The 25308-nt window shown below is 40.5% G+C and overlaps 1 protein-coding gene across 1 annotated transcript in view; it reads right to left on the bottom strand.

The window, feature by feature from the left end:
* Positions 1 to 495: 495 nt before the first annotated feature.
* Positions 496 to 25308, bottom strand: part of SNCA (synuclein alpha) — an 80784-nt gene continuing 55971 nt past the window's right edge. Inside the window, exons 5-6 of the mRNA XM_075285364.1 lie at positions 16193 to 16276; positions 496 to 2014 (exon numbers count right to left, since the gene is read on the bottom strand). Of these exons, the coding sequence (XP_075141465.1) occupies positions 1982 to 2014; positions 16193 to 16276 (117 nt within the window). The 3' untranslated portion in view covers positions 496 to 1981. The remainder of the gene's footprint in view (positions 2015 to 16192; positions 16277 to 25308) is intronic.

The raw sequence follows: 25308 nt of genomic DNA on the forward strand, positions 1-25308 counted from the left end.
TCATAGTTCAGAGCTATTTTATTAGAGAAACTATCAATGTTGGTGTGGAGAAAAGAGGAATGCAAAGCTTATAGTAACATCTGAACAAGCTTAAAGGGGTTTTCCCATCTCAGTGTTTCATCAGGCTGCCTGTAGTCTGTTCTTCTCACTTCCTGTATTTATCTCCTCCATCCTCCCTTTTGAGGAATGGGCTTGAGAAGGATCACAATACTTTTGCAGATCAAATAATATGCAGCTGCTTGTATAGACTCAGTGTTATCTGTGTCTTTACATAGAGAGGTAACAGACTCTGTTTTTATCAGCAAAGTGCAATTAGATGAACTGATTGTCCTACTGACACTGAGTAAGTGACTTCACTTGTCCAATCACACAGTACTGTGGTTATAGCAACGCTGTGTAAATAATGGGACAGATAAGGTCACATAGCAGGCAAACAAAGCAGCATTTCTAAAGCAATATATTTAAGAAAAGTCTTTAATTTACATAAGCTACCAGTAAAGATAGGATCCATGAGATGGGACAACCCATTTAAATGTGGCCTGATCAATGATTCAATCCAGGCTGGGAAAGCCATGATGTCAATCCACAAGATGCCATTCCTCTTGTATGTTTTAAGTAAAGGTTCTATTAGTTGTTGTTTGTGTCTTTGGGTATGATTTAGATGTTGTATAACTAACACACAGATTTAGCTTAGGTTTATAGGCGGGGTATAATTAGATATAAATTCTCAGATCAGGCTTTTTTGTGTAAGGGTTGTAGTTCATAATGTTACTCATTTCTCTGCATAGGAACTGTGGATATGTCATTATTTAAATACATTTGAGTGATAAAGAATATTTGTAAATAAAATACTGTTTATGTGGTATAATGAAGTCATATGATATTCTACTAGTATACGGTTGTGCTTTACCTACATTTTATATTATTCCATAGGGTTATACTATCACTGTGTACCAATTAGCATATAACTACAGTACTGCTAAATCTGCTTAAAAACATAAATAATTCTAACCAGTAAAGAACAGAGCTTTGGAGATGTTTTTCACTGCATTGCTTCATTCTTATTAGAAAATGAATCTATTCATACTGTAGAGAGAATTGAATTACCTGTTGAGGAACCATATGGGCTGATATGCAGCAACTAGCTGTGTCGCAACCAGAAGTCTGGCAGGATCATTCATGGAATATAGGTCTAATTTTATAGAAATATAACAAGTTTTGTGCTTTGTCTTTTAAACTATCGAACACAAATACTGTAAACATATTCAGCCAAATCCAGAAAGTGTACAAGTCTAAACTGTTAAGCAACGTTGTTGATGCATCAAAAATATATTACTCACATATTGTATAATATAGCATTTCCACTCATGCATGCCTACAAACAGACCATTGTGCAAAGTCCACTAATACAATAGGGAACTTAGAACCGTTTATTTCTTAATCAAACGTATTGATTGTGGTAAATGTCAGTAAGAATTATCCAACATCATCGCTGAAGAAACGTAAACCGCCGAAACACATATTGGCCTTGGAAAACAGTTTGGTGCATAGATCATGCTTACAGTCAGAAACACTAGATACTTCGAAACAGGTTTCACAATGTTGTGTTACAGAAGACAGTAATAACATACGAAACATACAAAAGTATAGGAAATAGAGATAATACGAAACCACTCGAAAACAAGCAATATTACAAGTAGAAAGTCAGACATTAATAGACACTTAGGTGTTTTTGTTTCTTTTTTTTTTTCATTATTTGAAGCCACAACATCCATAGCACAAAATAGCCACTCATTGTTGACCACTAGAGTGGGATTATCTAACCCCAAAAGAAATCAAGGTTAGTAATACTTTGTTTTGCTGATGGAAGACTTCCATTTACAGTTAAAAGTAAAATAAAAATAAAATCTGAGGACTCAGTACATTGGAATGTATCATGAACCGTCGAGTATTTTATGTCTATGACACTTGCTCACAATATTCATGCTTCAGGATCGTAATCTTGATATTCCTCCTACACAAATCAGAATAAGAAAGAATTAGTAGAATGCCAACAATAGACCTCTTGTGCTTGCAAAGAATTATTCTCAGTATGCAGTAGTAAACAAAATTACAATGATATGTCTGTTTAGTGCAAAACAATATGTCATTCGGGTTCCAGACAGCACAGTTGGGTATGAGGACGCCTTTGATTATTTGTTAGTTTCAATTGTCATGGCTAAGGAACTAAGGAGAACATCAAAACAAACAATAAATCCGAGTTACAGCTAAACATAAGGAACACCCCAGCCATCAGCATCTTCCACCAAGCCTCCATAGAGTACAGAATTCATTCACATATAGAGAGAGATGCATGGCTAGCAGATAACTGTGTCATTCTGCTGATTCAAATGATCCAAGTTTTGTTTGACAAGAGATATTTGGGGACAGATTTTTTTTTTTTTTTTTTACAAACAGCTTACAATGCTTAAAAAATAATAATAGAGCAATATACACTTTACTGATCCCCTGCCGCCCAGTGTTAATACTTCCCTGTTACCTCTCCTGTCTGTCTTCACCCAGCTTCAGCAAAGACATATAGACTTGATATAAGACAGCTGCAGCACTACCTGAAGTTATTGACAGTAAATGTGATATATTGTGTCACCGCCAACATACTGGAGCCACCTAAACAGACACTGGCTGGGCATTCGGTGAACATTAGCTTGAGAGCAGTACAGAATTGGTAAGGTGAGTATTACTTCTTTTCTTATTTTATAGCATTATAAGTTGTTTATTAAAAAAAAATATATATCATTTTCATGTATGTACTTACTTCCAGAGAAGTGTATATACTTCTTTGTCGATTCCATTATATTTAGGAAAGAAGATCTATATTGATTTTTTGTTATATATTGGACAAATAAAGCATCATTCTAATATCCTCTTCATCCTTTCAGGCATTTTGAATTAGTTAGTTTTTAGTAAGTACAATGAACAAAACAAGTTGTTTATTGAAATTACGTGCAGATGTGTCCTTCCTTACTTTTTCTCTTGGGTATTTCCAGATACGTGTATCACAAGATGACCAGCATTAATGAGAAACATAATTGTGCCATCAAGTGAGATTCTATGTGTGTGGCCATTCAGTGTTGTAGATTGTGTTGTGAATTGTTTTCTTTTAAGGTTTTTGATAACATTTTATGATAATGTATTATTAATGTATAGAATTGGTTTAATGAGAAATTAGAGTGTTTAACCAAAATCGAGCTAAACTGAAGTTGGACCCACCTGTACCTCTCTTTAGTAATCTAAGTGATTAGAGATGATGATGGAGAGAAGCTGACCTGTTATATATATATATATATATATATATATATATATACATATATATATATATATATATATATATATATATATATATATATATAACATTACTATATAGTGTTATATTATTTGTTGCAGAATTTCTGAATAAAAAGCAGAGTAAATCCTAACAGGACATCTACCGTAAGAAAGACAGTGAGGTCTGTTACACTGGCCATAAGGAAGATTCTGTACAATACTGTATTACAAAAAAAATCTTACATGTTGATTTAACACATTTAAGGGTCCATTCACACGGAGTAATGTGCCGCGTGACCTGGCATGTATACGCCGTGTGAGATTTTGAGCGCCGTATACGCTCCCATTGATTTCAAGGGGAGACGGGATCGTATACACCGTATCATTTTGCGGCAAAATAACGCGGCGTATACGATCCCGTCTCCCATTGAAATCAATGAGAGCGTATACGGCGCTCAAAGTCTCACACGCCGTATACGTGCCACATCACGCGGCACGTTACTCCGTGTGAACTCCCCCTATGAATGCAAGAAGCCGTTACTTTTTATGGTTTTTACTATTCTTCTGTTATGTTACCCAGATTGGTAATAGATTGTCAGAGCTACAAGATACACTGTAATTTAATGGCTCCTGAATTGATATTAAAATATTTTCCATTTTGTTTAATTGACGTTTGCATAATCTCTGTATCTTCTTTGATTTTTTGTTGACAAAATGAAGAGAATATAATAGAATAGCGCCATGATATGAAACAAATTTATAATGTCCTTAATTTACCTTTTAACTATTTTCAAATTATATGAAGTACTATATTCAAAAGATCCGATGTTCCTTCTTTATCATTGTGATACTGTCAGGACTCTACAGTAGTTATTTGTATGATAATATCAGAGCTAAAATGTTGGCTTCTAGAGATGAGCGAGTAGTATTCGATTGAGTAGGTATTCGATCGAATACTACGGTATTCAAAATACTCGTACTCGATCGAACACTACTAGCTGTTCGACGTTAGGATTCAATGTAGAACCAGCGTTGATTGGCAGAATGCTATACATTGCCAATCAACGCTGGTTCTTCTCTTACCTTTAGAAGTCTTCTCCCTGCGCAGCGTTCCCGCGTCCTCTTCTGGCTCTGAATTAACTCTGCTTAGGCATCGGGCCTGGGCAGAGCCAACTGCGCATGCCCGCGCATGCGCAGTCGGCTCTGCCTAGACCCGATGCCTAGTAGAGTGAATTCAAGGCCAGAAGAGGACGTGGGGACGCTGCGCAGGGAGAAGAATCCAGCCCGACCCTCACTCATGGACTTGGTATGTAGAATTTGATTGAATGTTGCCTACCCCTGAAACGAGCTTTTCCCCCCATAGACTATAATGGGGTTCGAAACCCGTTCGAACAGTCGAACAGTGTGCGGCTGTTCGAATCGGATTTCGAACCTCGAACATTGTAGTGTTCGCTCATCTCTACTGGCTTCCACTGATCTGAACATAAAATGTAAAGAATGTTACAAATTAAATGGGTTATTAAACTGTTATAAAATTGATGGTCTGTTCATATGATAGGCAATCCATTCTAGACCAGTAGGGGTCCAAGTGTGAGTACTGCACCAGTGTCCCATTCAAGTGTATGCTGTAACTCATAAATTCTGCAATAAAGAGTGCTGCAGCTCCCAGCATGTAAACAAGCAGAGTATAATATGCATTTCAGAGTTCACTCCTCCACAGTATAATGCCTCACAGCGGCTCCACACAGCATAACATACTTTCCATGAGCCTCACACAGTATACCAGGCTACCCAAAGTACCTTCCTTTCAGTATAATGCTCCACAGTGGTCCCAAACTATTTAATATGCTCCTCAGAGGCCCTCTCAGCATAATCATATATTATATTTGCATGGAACACTGTAGGGGCCACTATGGAACTTAATACTGTGTGAAGGGGCCACAATACTTTGTTAGCGGGCTACTGTAGGATATTATACTGTGTAGAGGGGGCATTATGGGGCACTATACTGTGAGAAGGGACCTCCAAGGGACATTATATTGTGTGGTGGGGCCATTATGGGACATTGTACTGTTTGGGGCCACTTTGGGACCTTATACTGTGACAGATTCTTCCCTCATCTATTGAAAACAATTAGAGCAGGATGCTTGAAAAAAAAAAAAGCATCCTGCTTGATCTTGCAATGGATTCTGCAGCTGATTCAGCCACGGAGGCCATGGTTGTAGACTCCTGACTGATTAGACCCATTCATTAAGGCCTAATCAATGGTCGAATGACAAAATGTAGTTTTGATGCCCTGCCTCCACCATGAACCAGGGAGCAGAAAATAAAGTAATCATCTGAGGCAGATGTCCGTCTCAAATTCTTCTTTACTTTCCAATGTAACAGGTTCTATCTACTTGTATGGAATGGACTGTATTACAGTCTACTCCAGTAAGTCTGTCTCAGCAAAAAACACCCAATTTTGATCGTTTTTTTTTTTTTTGCCTCATTGTGCATGAGTTGTTACAAGGTTCTGTCGCTCAAAGGCCCACAGAAACCTGGAGCCGGTCCTGGTCAAACCTAACACATTTAATACAGAAATTTACTGAATAGCCTTCTCATATACCTGAATTGAATTGTTCTACCTGCCTCTTTCTTATTTCAGCTTTGATATGACAATATGAACATGGTGTCAGGGTAATGGACACAGCCATATTGGTTTGGATAACACACATTTTATGTGACTGGCATGACGACATAGTGGCAATAGGTGATGCAAGAAATCATAGTCATCAATATTTCAGTTTATCCTGTTCTCTGCCTTACAATGATTTGGATACTGGAAGGCTTGGCATGCTCCATCTGTACATTTATGCCAAGTTATTTATGTGACATGCATGCCTGCACCACTGCTGCCAACTGCTGATCCTCCTAGTTGCTATACACATTAGGTACTTGAGAATCTGCTCTATAACTGTCTTTCTTTCACTGACATACAGAATACATAGAGAGAAGTATTGAGCTGTACTGATGTCTGGAAAGTGTTTTGGTCATGATAAAACATTTTTATTCAGCAACAGCAGCACCATAAGGTAGTTTTTCTCCTGCTACCTTTCTATCCCTCATTCTTCTACCACTGTTACAATGTCTCTGGATCAAACAAAAGAAATTGCAGGAGCTGACTGATAACAGAGAACTAGCTGTTTAAGTTTTATACAGTACAGTGCTGACAGATACACCCCATACATTCAAATGCCTTCACCAGAGCCATCCACAAAGCCTCAGAAACTGGTATAAGAAATAAAGACTCCACGATCAGAAGTCAAACCAGAACCGATAACAGATTTATCAGAACCAGGTGGATAACTCAGAAGAGTGAATGTCCAAGCCAAAAGTGAGTCTGAGAAGTAAAGTCAGAACCAAAATCAGAAGACAAGTGGGTTTCCAGTAACGAGCCAATGGTCATTATCGAGCAGTCCAGCACAAATTCAGTATATGGAAGACACACTAGAAAAAACAAATAGCAATCTCCATAGCAAGGGAATAAGCATAGGAGAACCTGAACACTGCAGAAGCTTAAGAGGTTGGCACAGTAACTTTAAAGCAATAGCAGCTAAACAGCAAATATTTGATGCCTTTTTTCTACAGTTTTGATGATTTAGAAGAATGAAGTTTTCTTTATTACTTTATTACTAATGAAAAATTACTAGAAAATGGAATGGACAGATCCATTTTGATTCATTTACAGATTTAGTCTTATAATGTACTTGTGTTCATTGTTTGGTGAGTAGCTTGTACAATGCTTATAAGGAAAGAAATCTGCTAAAATTATTTATTTCTAGAGAAAAAATATATGTATCATTATTTTGATTGTGATATAAGACAGTCCTTGAACTGAAAAGGAAACGTTTATGGTTTCTTTCACCCAGCGGGCTATAGACCCTTTAGAGGCCTTGAGGCCTTTACGAACGCCCATATAGTTGACCAGAAGATTTTCAGATCTTCTGAAGGGTCGGGTTAAACGCAAATAAATGTGGAAGCACCTGACTAAATCCAGGGTGTGAAATCTTTCTTCCTCCGGGGAGGAAGGATAGGAAAAAAAGTTGGGTAAACAATCAACTGATTAATGTTCGTGCAAGATGGGACCTTGGGTATGAAGCCCGGGAGAAACCTAAGCTGCACCCGATCCTCAAAAAAGGAGATATACGGAGGTCTCAGCCTAGTTGCCCCTTTAATAAAGGTGCTCACTAAAGGATCCTGAGACAACCGCCTCCCCAGATAGGTGGACAAGGCGGCTACGTGCACCTTCAGGGTAGAAGCGGAGAACCCCTTGTCTAGGCCATTCTGAAAAAAATCCAGGATCACTCCCACATGGGGATCGGAGGAGTCCACCTCATGGTCAAGACACCAGGCTTGGAATATTTTACCGATTCTGTGGTAGTTCCTGTTTGTTGAGTCCGCTCTGGCGCTTGCGAGAGTCTTCAGGACGCCATGAGACAGTCCTCTATTCCTTAATAGGGAATGATCAACCTCCAGGCTGTCAGGTTGAGTCTCCTCAGATCCTTGCATCTCAGCTCTCCTTGGGTCACCAGATCTGGAGGGGGGGAGCCTCCAACACACGCCTTGACTCATCCACATGAGCTGGGCAAACCAAGTCCTTTTCGGCCAGAACGGTATTATGGCGATTCACGAGACTTGGTCCTGTCTTATTTTCATCAATACCCTCAGTATGATGGGAATTGGAGGGAAGATATATATCAGCCTGAACCTCCACGGGATGGACAGGGCATCCACTGCCAAGGGGTTGTCCTCCTGATAGAGAGAGCAGAAGGTCCTTACCTTGGCGTTGAGACAGGTTGCCATAAGTTGACCTCCGGGAGACCCCCATCTCTGGACGATCTGTTGAAATATGTCTTGATTGAGAGACCATTCTCCTGATACATGGATACCCCGATTCAACTGATCCGCTACTATGTTCAGGGATCCCTTGATGTGAACAGCGGATAAATGGGATAGGTTCTTCTCTGCACATAAGAAAATCAAATTCGCCTCTCTCAGTAAGGCTGGAGATCTGGTGCCTCCCTGCTTGTTTATATAAATCACTGTGGTCATGTTGTCCAACCGCACCTTGACTGCCTTCCCTTTGAGGAAGGGGGCAAAGTGAAGAAGTGCCAGATAGACTGCTCTTAGCTCTCTCTAATCGGATGTTCCCTCCTCCACTGACCCTGAATGGTTCTGTTGTCCAGGTGTGCTCCCCATCCCGTATGGGATGCATCTGTTGTCAAAAGGGTCCAACGAGGTTAAACCGAGGACCTTCCACCTTTCAGGTGTCTCCACCGTCTGAGGGAAAGACGGGTATTGGGAGAAAGGCAGATCTTCTTGTGCAGTCCCTGTGGAGACCTGTTCCAGGTGCTCAACACTTCCATCTGTAGGGGACGCAAATGCCATAAAGCCCATGGGGCTGTCTTGGCTGAGGATGCCATCAGGCCAAGGACTCGCATCGCGGTGCGAATTGTGACCCGCCGGGTCCGAAGAAGAAATCGGGCGGCAGCCTCTATCCTGGCTTTTCGGAGGCTGGTGAGAAAGATCTGCATCTTTTGTGAATCTATGATGAAACCCAGAAACTTCTTCCGGGGGGGGATGGCACGATCTCCTATTTCTCCCAGTTGATTAGCCAGCCTAACTTCTGAAGGAAGGAGATGGCTATTTGGAGGTGATGATGAAGATCTGAAATAGACTGAGCTTATATGAGCCAGTCGTCGAGGTAGGGAACAACGAATAGGCCTTGTAGTCTGAGGGTGGCAGCAACCGATGCATCGATCTTGGTGAAGACGTACGGGCTGAAGATATGCCAAAGGGGAGGGCTATAAACTGAAGATGCTCTCTGTGGCCGCCTATGAGTACGGCTATCCACAGGTATTTTCTGTGAGGTTGATATATTGGGATATGCAGGTAGGCATCCTTGAGATCCAAGGTGACCATGACTTCGTCCTGCAGAAGGAAGTTTGTCACTGAATCTATGAATTCCATCCTGAAAGGCTTCAGCTTGATGTAACGATTGAGATATCTCAGGTCTATTATCATGCACCAGCCTCCTGTAGATTTTGGGACAAGAAAAACCGGCGAATAAACCCCCTGACCCACTTCTGAGGGGGTAACTCTTTCAGGGCTCCCTTTGAAATGTATTCTGCCACAGATCTTTCTAGGCAGGCCTGTTGTGAAGCCGGTAGGGACTGGGTGGTGATGAACCGGTCGCATGGAGGCTGGAAGAATTCGATAGCATAGCCTTGGTAGATAATCTGGAGGACCCATGGATCCATGATGTTTTGACGCCAATTCACAGAAAAACGAGACAGCCGACCTCCTACTGGAGTGTGAGTCACAGAGAGCCGCAACCCATCAAAAGTTGGTCTTCCTTTTAGGCTCCTCCTTAGGGCCCCCACAACCAGGTCCCCTCGGACGATACCTGGGACGCCTCTGGCTCTGCTGGGATCTATAGTAAGAGGTAGAGCCTCTATCTCTAGACGAGGGAGGTCTCCTGCCTCTGGAAGCTTGCGGGAGCGACTTTCCTCTACCCTCAGCTAGTCCCTCCATAAGATCATCCAGCCCTCAGCCGAAAACCTTCCCGGGTTCGAAGGGAAGGGAGCATAGCACAAACTTTGAGGCGACATACGATCTCCATGGTTTAAGCCATAGGGGTCTCCTGACAGCGGTGGTTAGGGCCATTGACTTAGAAGCCAGCTTGAGCTGCTGTCTTGAAGCCTCCCTTAGGTAGTCGGAGGCTAGAGGTAAATCGTCCATGGTGGCAATGATGTCGTCGCGGTTTACCCCGGCATCAATGTCCCACTCCAGTCGCTCCAGCCGGGCTCGAATGTTGTCAGCCACCTCCGTAGTGGCGATGGAAACTGCAGCTTGGGCGGAGGCCGAGGCATAAGCCTTCTTAAGGGTGGAGTTGACTCTCCTGCCCAGGAGATCCTGAAGGTTAGACCCGTTGTTCAGTGGAACTACGGTTCGACGGGACAATTTAGAGACCGCTAGGTCCACCTTCGGCAGGGGTCCCCAGCGCTCCAGTTGTTCAGTGTTGATTGGATACACGGATCTCAAGGCCCTTGTGGTGACATATGCTTTTTCAGGATGTTTTTCCTGTTCCATTAAACTGACCATGGAGGCATCCACATGAAAAGCCCTCTGCCCTCCAGAGGTGGACACGGATGCCTCCCCTTCAGCATCCTGGTCCCACAACCGGATGGAACTCAGCAGCCTATGGGTCTTATCCCAGTGAAACAGGGGTCTGCTGGAATCTGAGGATCTTTGTTCCTCTGAAAGATGGAATCATCTTCAAAACTTGGAGTCTCTCCATAGAGGGCAAGGAGATGGAGCGTCTCTCCAGCCGTTATCTCTTATTTGCGAGCTGAGATAAGGTGCTACGTATGTCTTTTAGTGAATCATCCTAAAAAAGAAAGGATGCATAAAGCAGAGTGGATGAACCTTCCCATGTTCACGGCTATCATACTCACCAAATAGTCCTTGACCCATGCCAGAACGTCTCTTGTGGAGGTTTCCTCCTGTGGAGGACCTCTACACTATCGACAGTCCGACCAATCACAGCCTGAAAAAAACGCAATTATAGTCCTTACTAGGAACTCCTCATATAGGACTTACCCTCAGGGAGTGGTATGTTACAGGCTAAGCAAGATGGGAGTTGCCGTTTTGAAGGTTTCCTCCTCCTGCCACCGTCACCCGGAGGTGTAGTGGAAGATGACATCTCCAGGCTGAGACAATGGTTATTAACCTATAGTAGAGAATGGCATGGGTAAGGGAACCAACAACTGGAATAAATAAAAGCTCTTACCAAGAGGATCCCTCTTCTTGACTTAACAGAAATACGCTTAGTATGTAAAGGCACCTAGTACTAGGTCTTTTGGAACCTGCCGCACAAATGACATGGAAGGCAAGGAGCCAAGGAGGCGGCCTCTATTTAAGGTTCCCGCCCGGAAGGGGCAGGACTAAACCACACGGCACCTGAGCCTTAAATCTCCCAATAGGGAGAAAGCTGCTTACCCCTGAGGACTCTGAACTTACCCCACTCTGGGGAAAATTACTCCCTCTCATTCCGAGAGAGGAGAAACTCCGGCGCGCCGCCTAGCATTATACCCCATAGTGGCCCCTTCACTCAGTATTATGCCCCATAGTGGCCCCATCACTCAGTATTATGCTCCATTGTGGACACCCATTAACAATTATTATACTCTGGGGTCTTTTCAGACCCCAGAGTATAATAATCGGAGACCGAGAGGGGGATACAAACATAAACACTGTTACTTACCTATCCCTGCGCTCCCTGCTGTCGGCTATCTTCAATGACATCAGGGACATCATGTGACCGGGGGCCTGCATTGTGACGCATAAGGACGCAGGCCCCGGTTGTGTGACGTCTGAGACGTCATACAAGTAGGCCCCGAAGCCTTCGCGGAGCGTGGAGAGGTAAGTAACACTGTTATGTTCGCTTACCTCTCCCGACCCTCCGATCATTATACTCGTGGTTCTGAAAAGACCCCTGAGTATAATGATGATGTATGCGGGGCCCGCAGTGTCACTTACCGATCCCAGCCCCTGCCAGAATCGGTAAGTAAGTAGGGCCCGTTACCGGCTGGAGTAATGGCCTATTAGAAAAAAAAAAAAACGCAGCAATAGTGGTTGTCGCCGGGCTCCCTAATGTCCCGGGCCCTGTGGCAGCTGCCTCCGCTGCTTCCCCGGTAGTTACGCCACTTGATCGAGGTATCCTCACCCTACCCCACTTTTCTCCATACTCCGCCAACATTTGCAAAATTTGGTGAGCAAGAAGCAAAATGGAGTTGTTTGGCGCAAGAAAGGGCCTGACAACAAATGTGCACCATAATACCTCTCCTCCATGCCAGAAAACTGCTGTAGAGGGATTGATAAACCCCCCCACTGTATGCAACTGTATGACAATAAGCATATATTGGGGTTCTGTGTTCTGCCTATACATAATGTTTAAATATAGGTTTGCCATGGTTCCCAAGACTGATATAATAATGGTGTTCACTGAAGTAAAATGGATGTGGAATAAAAATCAATAGATCCTGGCAGCTTATTAGTGGGTCCAGGCTAACAGTATGGAAACATTTACTAGGGAATAGGATTATATGGCCATCTACACAGAAAGGTCCATCAAACATCTTAATCATACCATGAATACATCTCAAAGTATTTGAGTTTCTTTGTGCTTGATGTACAGCCAAGTCAGAAGATTTCTGTAGAAAAGCTACATCAAACATCCCATATGTCACACCATTTACTCTTCCTTACTTGTAGCTTTGCATAATTTCTGCGCTCCGTATATCGCTATGGCAACAGCTACAGATACCAATATACTGCAATATTTATCTGGATATGGTTACTGGGATAGTTACTGGACATTTCTGGTTTAATCTATGCATTTAATCTGTGCAAATTAATTTAGTAATTACAAAACTGGAATATAAATACCAGTACTCTTCCTTATAGACACAGTGCAGACATTTTTCCATCTTTGCCCCGTTCACCTGATTGTCTTTTACATTTTGCACTATTTCTGTGTATTTTACACTCATATACTTGTAGTTCACTGTCCCGTCTGCTTATGATCAAATGAGGCTTGATCAAATACATCTTCCTCTGTGCTATGCTATCAGTCCCATGATGCCTATGCACAGCACCTTATGGATAGCTAGAGACTAAAGAACACCATATCTACCTACAGGTGTACAGTGGTCCATGCAGTCACATGCAGGTAGTTCTGGTGTGACTATGAATTATAATGGGGTCCGCTGGGCTTCCACACAGTCTCAGCTTGAAAAATGCAGAAAAATATGGAGAGAAAAGTCCTGTTTGTGTTCAGAGGTAGCTTCCAGTGATCACTACATTTTCAGGCAACTTATGCTTGGTTCACATCTGTGTTTGGTATTCTTTTTGAGGAGTCTGTATGGTGTCCCCCCCAAATAGAATACCAAACTCATTGGCAAGCGGTGGGCTTATGAAACCACACAGACCCCATAGACTATAATGGGGTCCATGTGTTTTCTACGTAGTGTCTACACGGAACATGCGGAGAGAAAATTACCTCATGAGCTACCTTTCTCTCCGCATGATTCGTGCGGAGACTGCGTGGAAAACGCACTGACCCCATTATTGTCTATGGGGTCTGTGTGCTTTCACTGCTCACCGCTTGTCAATGCGTTCAGTATTCTGTTTGGGGGGTCCCCATGCGCACTCCTCGAACAGAATACCGAACGCAGATGTGAACCAGGCCTAAGTCTCAATTAATAGAGCATATGATTCTTAACAATAATAATGCACTTTATTTATTTACTTCCTGAAAAACCTCTTAAGGCTAAGGCCTCACATTGCGGAAATGTAGCTCTTTTTGTTACAGATTTTGTTGCAGTTTTTTTAGCTAAAGCCAAGAATGGCTACCAAAGGAATGGGAAATATATAGGAAGTTCCTATACTTCTACATTCTGCTCGATCCACTCCTGGCTTTGGCTCAAATAGCTGCAGCAAAATCTGCAACAAAAAAAGCTGCGTTTTCGCACTTGGGGCTTCAGCCTCAAACTTCCTGCCATTAGGTGTCTCCCTACATGTAGGTTTTTGCTGTCCACTTGAAAAATCGGACACCTTTGTGAACGGACAGTTAAGGACACCCACGGACAGTAAAATAACGCACCCGTTGTCCATTTAAATCAATGCAAAATGTAACAGACACAGCTAGTGCTAATGTCCGCGCAAGATTTAGTATAATATATAGGAATCGGAGGTCCCTATAATTGTACAGGCTGTTTTCTCCTCATTTATCACTCAGGGATTTAGTAAATGACTCTAACTGCTGTTAAAGATTTGTGAACCACTTCGGCACGAGTCAGGTTCAACCTGAATATCCCAAATTATTCAGTTTTTAATGAAACTAAACAATTGAAGATTTGTTCTACAACTAAAATGTCTGCTTCAACATGTATTGCAGTCAATTATTATACTCAGGAGTCTCCTCACACCCCAGAGTATAATAGGTGGAGGCCCAGGAGAGGTGTAAAAAAATAAACATTTATACTTGCCTTCTCTCACCAGTATTGAGCCTCAACGCAGCATCTGGTGCTCTCCTGGAGAGGCAATGATGCGAGGTGTGCCCATGCCATCTCTGAGACCTGTGACCTTGGGCGCATAATGTCATGAGGAGACCGAGAGAGAGAGCTGGACATTGCAAGGAGGCCCAAAATAGATGAGGGTACGTCAGTATAAATATTTTTTATTTTTTTTAACACCTCTCCTGGGCTTTCACCAATTATACTCTACACAAAAGACAAAAAGAATAAAGGACTCCAGGCACCCATGTCTGAAACTAAACGAATCATAGGAGGTTCACCCATCTCTAGCTGCAAGTGCATGTTCATGTGCCTTCCTTAGGACTAGAGTTGAGCGAGTACTGTTCGGATCAGCGATCCGAACAGCACGCACGCATTGAAATGAATGGAAGCACCTGGTGCTTCCGGTTTGACAGCAGCCGGCCGCTTAACCCGCCGCGTGCCGGCTGCGTGCTTTGATTTCAATGCGTGCGTGCTGTTCGGATCGGCTGATCCGAACAGTACTCGCTCAACTCTACTTAGGACCCAATCAGTATACCCTTGCTGTTATATTTTATTCATGCTAAGAGACAATGAGTTGTGAATTTGAACACATTACTTGTAGGGCTAAAAACTCACGTCGTGGAAACGCAGCTTTTTTTGTTGCAGATTTTGCTGCGTTTTTTTGAGCCAAAGGAGTAGATTGAGCAGAAGATACAAGTATAAGAACTTCCTATATATTCCCCATTCCTTTTGTAGCCATTCTTGACTTTGGCTCAAAAAAAAACAAAATCTGCCAAAAAAACCCTACATTTCAGGGCAACACAGTGGCTCAGTGGTTAGCACTGCAGCCTTGCAGCATTGGAGTCCTGGGTTCGAATCCCACCAGGAGCAACATCTGCAAGGAGTTTGTATGTTCTCCCTGTGTTTGCATGGATTTCATCCCGTTCTACAAAGACATACTGATAGGGAAAAAAATGTACATTGTGTTCCCTATATGGGGCTCACAATCTACATAAAAAAAAATAAAAAAAGCTGCATTTCCGCAACATGGGGCCTAACATTAGTTTTGCATTAAACTGCCATTTGCTTGATTATCTATGGCCTGTTAGAATGATTTTTGAAATCTTCCTCTGAGCCCTTTTATCAATAAGTTTTTTTATGTCCACAAGATCCCTTTTTGCTAAATGTTTTTCCTTGATCACTGAATTCTCAATATACTTGTAAGGCTGAGGCCCCACATTGTAGAAACGCAGCATTTTTTGTTTCAGATTTTGCTGCACGATGTTGAGCCAATGCCAAGAATGGTTACAGAGGGAATGGCAAATTTATAAGAAGCTCATATACTTCAACCTTCTGCTCAATCCACTACTGGCATTGGATCAAAAAACCACAGCAAAATCTGCAACAAAAAAGCTGAGTTTCCTCAATGTGGGGCTTCAGCCTAACACAATTGCATTAGAAAACCCCAAAAGTTTTACAGTTTCTGAAACACCAGACTGAGCTGGTCTAGCAACCATGACCAAGCCTCAAAATCTCTAAGATTGCTGAATTTTCTCTTTCAAATGTGAATTCACCATTTAGGTGGCATGTGTCTAATTTCTATAAAGGGAAGTTCCAGTCATGAAAGAGAAGGTGTCTCTACTAAAGTATCCATTCAATGTTTGTAATAACACTGTATTAGGTAACATGCCATATCCACATTTAACTCCTGATGTGGATCTTTATAGACCTTTTGAAGAAATATATAAGAAATATATAGCTGTTACCTGAGGGGGCATTTCATATGTCTCATCTGGGTTCATATTATCTGTGTGTTCCAAAATTCCCTCCTGGCCAAATCCTTCTTCGTTCTGAAATCGGAAGAAAATAATGATAAATAACATAGAAATAATTGGAACCATTAAGAACTGGAATTATGCTCTGGAGAATACTATTTTTTTGAATAATGTCTTTTTTGTGGTGAGACATATCTCAGAAAGGAACAGAAATAGAACATGGGAAATCTTTGATGTATTTCAAGCTATAACACAGCAGTCAAGCAAGCGGGGCTGAACACATCAAAAGTTCACCAGCTATATTTTTCAGGATGAATCCACTGGTAAAATATACATGTCTTTATTTATACAGTTTCTAAAAAATTCTTTATATGGTATGCTAAAAAATCGGGTTGAACAATAAAAAAAACTCTAGTTACCAAAGTAGTAATGCAAGTAAACTTACTTTATAACAAAGGAACTATGGGGGGATTTATTAATCAAAACATGCCAGACTTCAGTTGCAATTTATGCCAGAAAATGGACCTACATATCTTGCACCACATTTATTTAGGGTTCAAAAAGTTTTTAGGGGCCCACGTGACAAGGAATGCAGCATAATATGAAAGTGTGTGGCAAAAGAGGCAAGGAAAACCACCTAATAGGTATGTCAGGGTCTGGGGTTGCTAGGTGGGGTGGCATAGACACACAAGTCCAGATTTTTAGTAAAAAAAAAAAGGTAGGGTTTTATTTTCATTCCAAACAAAACGGTGCAGCAACAAAAGAAAACAATACAAAAATAAATTGCCTGGCTAGGATCTAACTGAATATAGGTTACCTCACCTATAATAGCAGACTCAGTAGTAGATTGCAACAACCAGGACAGCTCCAACAGTCAGACCTTCCTGCTGGCCCTCCAGCCAAGCTCTGTCCAAGTCTTGCTGCTGGAGCTGACCTTTTTAAACCTCACTGATGAGGACAATCCACAGCAGCTGACACGCTGCAGAAACATCCACAATATGTGGACTGGAGGGGGTTGGAATGACAGGTCCCACTATCAACCTACCTGCCATTCCTAAAAATCCAGCCCTAGAGAGAACTTGAATAATGCTCAGCAGACAAAAGTTATCTGCTGAGAACCGGTCTTTCTGGAGTTTTTCATCTCACCCACCTGAGTAGTCTGGGTGAGATGTATACCCCCTCCATTATCTGACCAGCCATCAGCTTACAGGTAGTACAAAATAAATCTAAAAATTCACAAAATCATAAATCAGCCACTGTGACAACTCATGCATTTTAGACTGCCTAAATAGTTACAATTAGTAAATTTGCCCCAATATTTCCAAACCATTCTGTGTCAAATATTTATCATATAACCTAAATTATGACTTGCATCAAGTCTGTTTTTTTTATGACAGATTCCATTTAAAGGCTCTTTTGTCACATAAAAACAGTCAATAAAAGGTAAATAAAAATGATGCTCAATTCTGATAGGACTGTATATTGTTCTGTAATACCAGTGTGTATGGCATGAATTTTATATATTTCATATCTGTATCATCACAACGAACATACTACCTCTAATCAGAAAGTGATCAATTTAGTATGTGTATTTCATAAATACTTCATGGACAGTCCCAGTCCCTTAAAATTTTGTACTTTTTTCTACTGTCTTAAAAAAAAATGCTCAAAACCAGTTTCATGTGTCTATGAATTATTTTATTAAGTTTATGGCTCGGTTCATATATGCATTCAGGGATTCTGTTCCCCCATTTTTCATGCGGAGAGAAAAGCAGTGCAAGCAGCACTTTTCTCTCCGCATTTTTTGTGCAGAACTCACACAGACCCCATTATAGTCTATGGGGTCTGCGGGTTTCCTAAGGTAACTGCTTTTTATATACAGATTAGGTTTCCGTTTGGGGAGAATCCAAAAGCGGACTCCCTGAAACTCATGCACAGATGTGAATCAAAGATTAGGAATGTGTACACGTTATTGTAATTGTCACCATTTTACAATTTGCCGCATTAATTGCCGTAAATGTATAAACATGAGTACTCTGATCTATAGACATATATTAATTGTATCGCTGATCTACCAAAAATGTTAGCTGTCTGTGTTTGAAGTTATCCAGAGGAAAAAAAGTTAAATGGGTTGTCCCATGAAAAGCATCCTATCTATACTGCTAGTTTATGTGGATTTAAGACTTTTCCTAAATACATTGTTTTATCAAAACTGCTTTGTTTGGCCGCTATCTTAATTTATTCACTTCATTGTTGACACTACATTTCTATGGCCACTGGGCTGGGCTTATCTGCAAGGGAGGAGCTGACAAGCTAGGGGAGGGGGGAGGTGAGAGCTCCGGGATTACTGTGCTGTCTATCTTCAGCTTTTCCACTTATCAGCCGGTTTAATTGAAATTGGCTGATAAGGGCTGAGATAAGGAGTCCATTACCTCTGTTTGTAATGCATGGTGATTGAAATCCAGCTCTGCTATATCAGTTTCCACATCAGCTGTATACTGTGGTAAAGCATTTACAACCAATCCCTCATTACTGACTGTAAACATAGCAGAAACACCGCCCACCAATGTGCCTGAGAAATCCAGGAAGTGAAGAGAGCACAGAGCCCTGCAGGCTGCAGAACAAGAGCTATGGGAATACCCCTTTAACCCTGCTATACACCAAGTACCTAGGACATCAAACCATATACACCTGTCATTAAATGCCCAGTTTCTGCTCAGTAGGTTTATGACTTTGTTGTTTTTTGTCTTGTTTGTATTTTGTGTCATCACCTATATCTAGGTAGGATTTTGCCACCCAGTTGTCGCTTGTCGCTTAGGACAGGATAGGCAAGCAGGAAGGGACAGCGGGGTGCATTTAGCTTAGGGCTCACTGTCTTGTCGTGCCCCTCCCCCCAGGGTTCACCAGCAGCTACTGGGGATTGCTCTTGTAGTAATTCCCTTACACTGGATTTGTTTAACTAGATAAAATAAATTACGCTGAATTGTTAATGCCTAAATTTTAGAAATTTAGTGAAATCTTAGACTAGACAGATTAGACATTTGTAACGTACACCAGGTTTTCTAAATTGCCTAATGTGGATTGGAAGTCTGGTGCTTTTACACTGTCTAGTCTAATTTTATATCTCTTATTAGTTGTTTTTCAGTGACAAAAACTAAATCTGACAAAAAATAGGGTGTAGTGTTTTGCATATTAAGCCTCACCCACTTGTCGCTGAAAGCACAGAAATTGTTATAAAGTGTCCAAAAAACTGGGAAAATTAAGTGTGAAGCATATACATCAGTTTTTGGCACAGAATAAACACCAGAATTTTAGTGTAATTTCTGACAATGCTCTGGGGTATAGTGGTGGAAATTCTAGTGACAAATCTTCTGAGGTTTAGGTTGACAGAACACTACTTCTTACAGCCATTGTTAAGCATGTATTTAAGGAAACCCTGCCAGAGTAATATTAACAAGCCATGTCAGGACCTCCATTATTTATTTATGGCATATCAAATATAGCATACAGTAAGTGATTAAAATCAGAAATTCTTTTTAAAATAAATATCTATAACAACGTACAATCCTCAACCAGTTTATTTGCAATGAGTGTCTGCCAGGTATTGTCCAAACCTCACTCACAGCTTGTGCTCTTCTAACATCTGACTTCTAGCAATATGGAAAGATGACAATTGAACTTAAAAGGTTCTTTTATATATAAAATAAAATCATGAATTATTTCTTTGCCAGATTAGAGTTAGCTTTACTATTTCTACTGCAGGAATAGAGTTGAGGTCCGAACATAATAATAACCAAGCAGTCCTCGGCTTAACAAAGCGGTCACACACTTCCTAGCACACATTAATAACAGACAATCGGCGCTTATTAAGCATTAAATATGTTTTCTAACATGATGAGAAAGACTCACTGTTCTCACTGGCACATCCATATATCTCATGCTGCCCTGATCATTGTCGCCTTAGAACCCAATGTAAATATGAGGTAGTCACATGTTAATCTTAGATTATAGATATTCATGTCCATCTCAGGTCCCCTCACATGGTCACCCAATTAATAGTTGGCTTATTAATATTTACTGCACTGTGAAATTACCTCAGTACACTGAATATTAATGATCATGCTTCTCGGAGATCTTCCATCAATAAAAGGTTGTCCAGTTTCGGACTAATATTGAGAGACAAATGTTATTGCTTGTATTATAAAAAGTTCTAAAACTTTCCAATATACTTTGTGTATCAATTCCTCATAGTTTTTTAGATCTCTGGTTGCTGCTTACTTGCAGTTAATAAAGGTGTAATGAGATGCAATGGACGGTATGTGCACAGTTATGGGAATCATCACGATGTGGCTACCCCAGTCACTTGACTGCTAGGGACCGGGAATTGTGTGAGCTTCTGAGTTAGGGGAGAAATCAACAAAAAAAAAAAAAAAAAAAAAAAAAATCTAAGAAAAAACTAATTTCACCTAATTCTAAAAGGTCACATACTGTTGCCACTAACAGATATGAAATATTGAATCATTTTGTTATATAAATAAACGACCAAGTATTTTTGACTAACTAGATTTGATTCTTTCTGTATATATTAGTGCTAAAAATAGCACAAACTAAATTTATTCTTGCTTGGGCAAAGAATAATTTATGAACAGAATATGAATCTTCAACACTTGTAAATGAGCCATGTGTATATGTGACTACACCATGTCCTTACCTTGACTGAATATTACACATGGTACACCAATGAACTCAATGACCACATCTGAAGGTCTACTAATATAGAAGACTGACCACTATTGAAGTTTATGGCTTTAGGTTTGCAGTAATCTGAATTTCTACATAGGTCTGAAGACAGTATAGTATTTAGACTACCCCCACAAGAATGAGGTGCTATTGAACACCTTGTATAACATCCTCGGTTATATTCGTTGTCAGTAATACAGTATAACATTTTAGCTTTCTATACAACAGACTTGTACAGGATTGAAAATAACTGCTTCCATATAAGCCTTCCAGGCAAATCCAAAGGTATTAGTATGTAGATCTTCCTGGTAAACCATGGCACGCATGTCCAAATGTAGCATAGTTTAACTTGACACTGATAACTTGTTGCAGCATTCTTATCTCATAAAACAGCAATTGCTACTGAACATGATAAGTTTATGTAACCATGCAACGATCACAGACAAGTAGACATCTTCGACATTCCCTAGAATACTGAAGTTATGTATTGTAAAGTCAATAAGATTTATTTTATAGCTATAGAGAGTGCATTTTCAGTACATTAGGCAACATTATTAAAAGCATACAAGTGCAAGTGTAGAATCATACATTGTAAGTACATCTTACTAAAAGTTGGTGGCATGGTAGATTATATAATGCATGGCATGGTAGTTCGGGGCATTGCACAACACATTTTGGAGAAATACAAAACAGCTCTTTCATAGTCCTCTTATTGCATCCACATTTCTGTGCAACCAAATGATAGCATGTGAAGGTCAAGTAATGGATTTTGACATTTTGTAGACAATGTTAGATTCATCATTGAAAATCCTGGAAAATGTCTGGGTGGGGTGAGAGCCATCCTGCTATGACAATCCTCAGCATTGGGATCTTATAGCCAGTAGTATTGCTTTTATTCAAGCTATCAATGTCCCTATACTGGACTGATATGTTTACTGGAAGTCAACATATGACATAAAATAGTTGCAAACTCCAATTTCAAACAACTTTTCATTTTTTGGCAGCATTTGTGGCATTAATACATATTGTAATATATTTTATTTATGGATTTAGGATCCTTTCCATGAAAACCTGCGCTGCCATTCACTTTTTGCTCTTTGGTATTTTTTTTCATTGTTTCTGTCACTGCTTCTCAGTGTCTTGAATTGGATTGAATTTCCCTAATTTTAGTTACATCTTATTCTGAAGCATAAGCTAAAGAATTTCTGCCATCTTTCACCCACAGTATAGAGAATAGGTGTCAGATCACAGAGGTCCACCTGGATCCCTATCAATCAGAAGAATGGAGGACTCAAAGTTACATTGTATGTTCCATGCAAATGAAACATTGGTGTTTTTGTGTGGTCAGTGCTCCGTTTACTTCTATCAGGCTCCTGCAACAGCAATCCCAAATCTCTTTGGTGTCACAACCTCTTTAACCTGTTTAAAGTTTATTGGCCAAATGTAACTGTAAAATGGACACAGTGATATGTAGAATCTGGATAATGATCACAATGATTTCCCAGCACAATGATATAAATATATTAATGTCATAGTAGATGCATAATAAACACAGTACGGATATATAGACACATTGAACTTTAAGTACAGTCATATCACAAAACAGATATAGTAAAAAGTTACTGTATGTCTCGACACAGAGATATTAAAGCCCATTGATTATTACCAAATAACATCATATGGATAATAGTTAGAATGATATCACTATGCAGAAATGATACATACAATGTTGTCACAGTAGAGTGAGCATCATCAGTACACAGAAGTAAGACATAAAGTGATGTCACAATACAGATAATACACTGATGACATAGGACAAACATGAGATAATAAACTGTGACGACAAAGAAAGGGATTATTACAAACAGTGATGTAACTGTACTGGAATAACGTGCACACTGATGTAACTGTACTGGAATAACATGCACAGTGACGTATCAGAACAGAAATAATAATTGGTGATGTCACAGCTACTGCTGAAGACTAAGGTGCCAGCATAGATCAGGGATAGTAGTGATATCACGGCTAATGACTGAGGACCATAGAAATGACACAGTACATGGATACTTTTTCGTGTATTTTCACAGTAAAATGACAAATGTGAGGTTAATCAATGGGTTTTACCATCTAAGACATGGCATATCTACTGGATAGCCCATAAATGATAGATTTAGGTCCAACCAGAAGCAATCCCATCTGGATGTGGTTGGCTATTTTTTACAAATGACACAGAAGTAAATAGGACCTACAAAAAGAATGTAACACACCTAGTGTGGACGTGTTTTACAATCCTGGCCGCTGCATCCGGTGAGACATGATCATGAAACCCCTAATATAATGAGAGATGAGGGCCAAAGCAGTTCAGTAGATCAGCATCTACCAAGCACAACTCATAGTAAAGCTGTTCTCCGACTAACAGTGACAGCTATCTGGCGGCAGGACTGTTGTATGGAACGTTACGGGTTTGTATTCACTATTATAATGTGATTGTTCTATTAATTCTTGTGCATGTTGTTATTATCCCATTTTGTAACTTTTGTTACATTATTTAAAAAGTGTGTCTATTAACCTGAACTTGGTAAATGAATTACAATTTCATTCATCATAACTCCATTGTTAGCAATGATTATATGGATACAATATATTAAAAACACCATGAACTGAAATGATTTCAGTTACAGTGTTACAGTGTAAAACCAAGCATTCAGGTTTAGACAGCCCTAAACTAAATCATATAAATCAAAGAGAGATGTTTACAAGTGCATTTCATTCTGCTCTTTATGTCCCTAATATGTTATTATATTCCAGAGCCGCACAAGTGAATTACATTTACATCTGCTCTATGGTTAAGATAGTCCCTGGTGGACTATGAGGAAATGTTTCTATGGCTGCATTCCAACTAATTAGAAATCCATCAATACCTCAACCTTTACTACGGTGTCCTACATTCAGAAGCTCTTTATCATTTCCCACAGATAGCGGATACAGTGATATGCCATAGCTTCTGCTAATACACAAGGTTATTTGCTGCTTGTTACGCTGCCAACTGTTCTCACACCATGTCATGTAGTGGATCATGTCATCAACCCCAAACACAAAGCTTACATTTATACAATAAAATAGCTATTTGCAGATGCAGTTGCCTCGGGGTATCATTGCTACCATTCAGTGTCTTTCCAACAAATCAAAGAGGAACCTTATATACATTATGACAGGCACCACATTTTTCCATGAGACTGCATTTTTCAAGAAATGTAGTACTCAGACTTCATTTTGTATGACGGATCTGTCATTAAAGGTAAGATTTTCATGTTTTTCTTGCTACAGTGTTGTCTATGTACAGTAAGGACACTGCGAGATAGACACCATTTGTGACGTACCCCCTCCCCAATTAGGGTGACAGTTTTTATGAAGGGGTAATATCTTTATTTTGTATGGGTTCAGCAAATCAATAAACATAAGAACTGAGCAACACTTTCAATTTTAGAATGGAGCTCAACAGGTATCGCTCAATTGAGAATAAGGATCTCAGTTATACATTCATTTCATATAGGACAAAATCTTGGGTTCACTATATAAGTAGTATTATGACAATTCATACAGATTAAACTATTTGCCTTCTTCACATTTAGACAAGGGATACACTACATGTTTTGTAGGGCTATTAATTGATTTTAACTATTTCGCGAAGCTTCATCAAACAGCATTACATAGAAGTGCATTTATTTGGACTTCAGTTTTATCCTAATGTATTTTTTCATTAGGTGTAATCCAAGTTTTGATCCCAGGGTCACACCTAATGATTAGAGATGAGCGATTAGTATTTGATCGAGTAGGTATTCAATCAAATACTACAGTATTCAAAATATTCGTACGCGATCAAATGCTACTAGCTTTTCGCAGTAAATATTCGATTCAGAACCAGCGTTGATTGGCCAAATGCTATACAGTGTATAGCATTCGGCAAATCAACACTGGTTCTGCAGCAGGCTTGTCCTTGCTAGTCAGGAGAGCTGGCAGCTTGCTGTTACGAGGGAGCTTACTTTTTTCTCATAGGAATGCATTGACCAGCGTTGATTTGCCAGTGTACAGCATTCGGCCAATCAACGCTGGTTCTGACAGAGGCTCATCTGTGAGGAGGCGGAGTCTAAGATTGGACCACAACAGTCTCCATTGTGGTCCGATCTTAGACTCCGCCTCCTCACAGACAAGCCTCCAGCAGAACCAGCATTACACTGGCCAATCAATGCTGTTAAATGCATTCCTATGACAAAAACGTCAGCTCCCTCATAACAGCAAGCTGCCAGCTCTCCCAACTAGCAAGGACGAGCCTGCTGCAGAACCAGTGTTGATTTGCCGCAGGCTCT

Source organism: Leptodactylus fuscus, chromosome 1 (assembly GCF_031893055.1).
Source record: "Leptodactylus fuscus isolate aLepFus1 chromosome 1, aLepFus1.hap2, whole genome shotgun sequence".
Taxonomy (NCBI): Eukaryota; Metazoa; Chordata; class Amphibia; order Anura; family Leptodactylidae; genus Leptodactylus; species Leptodactylus fuscus.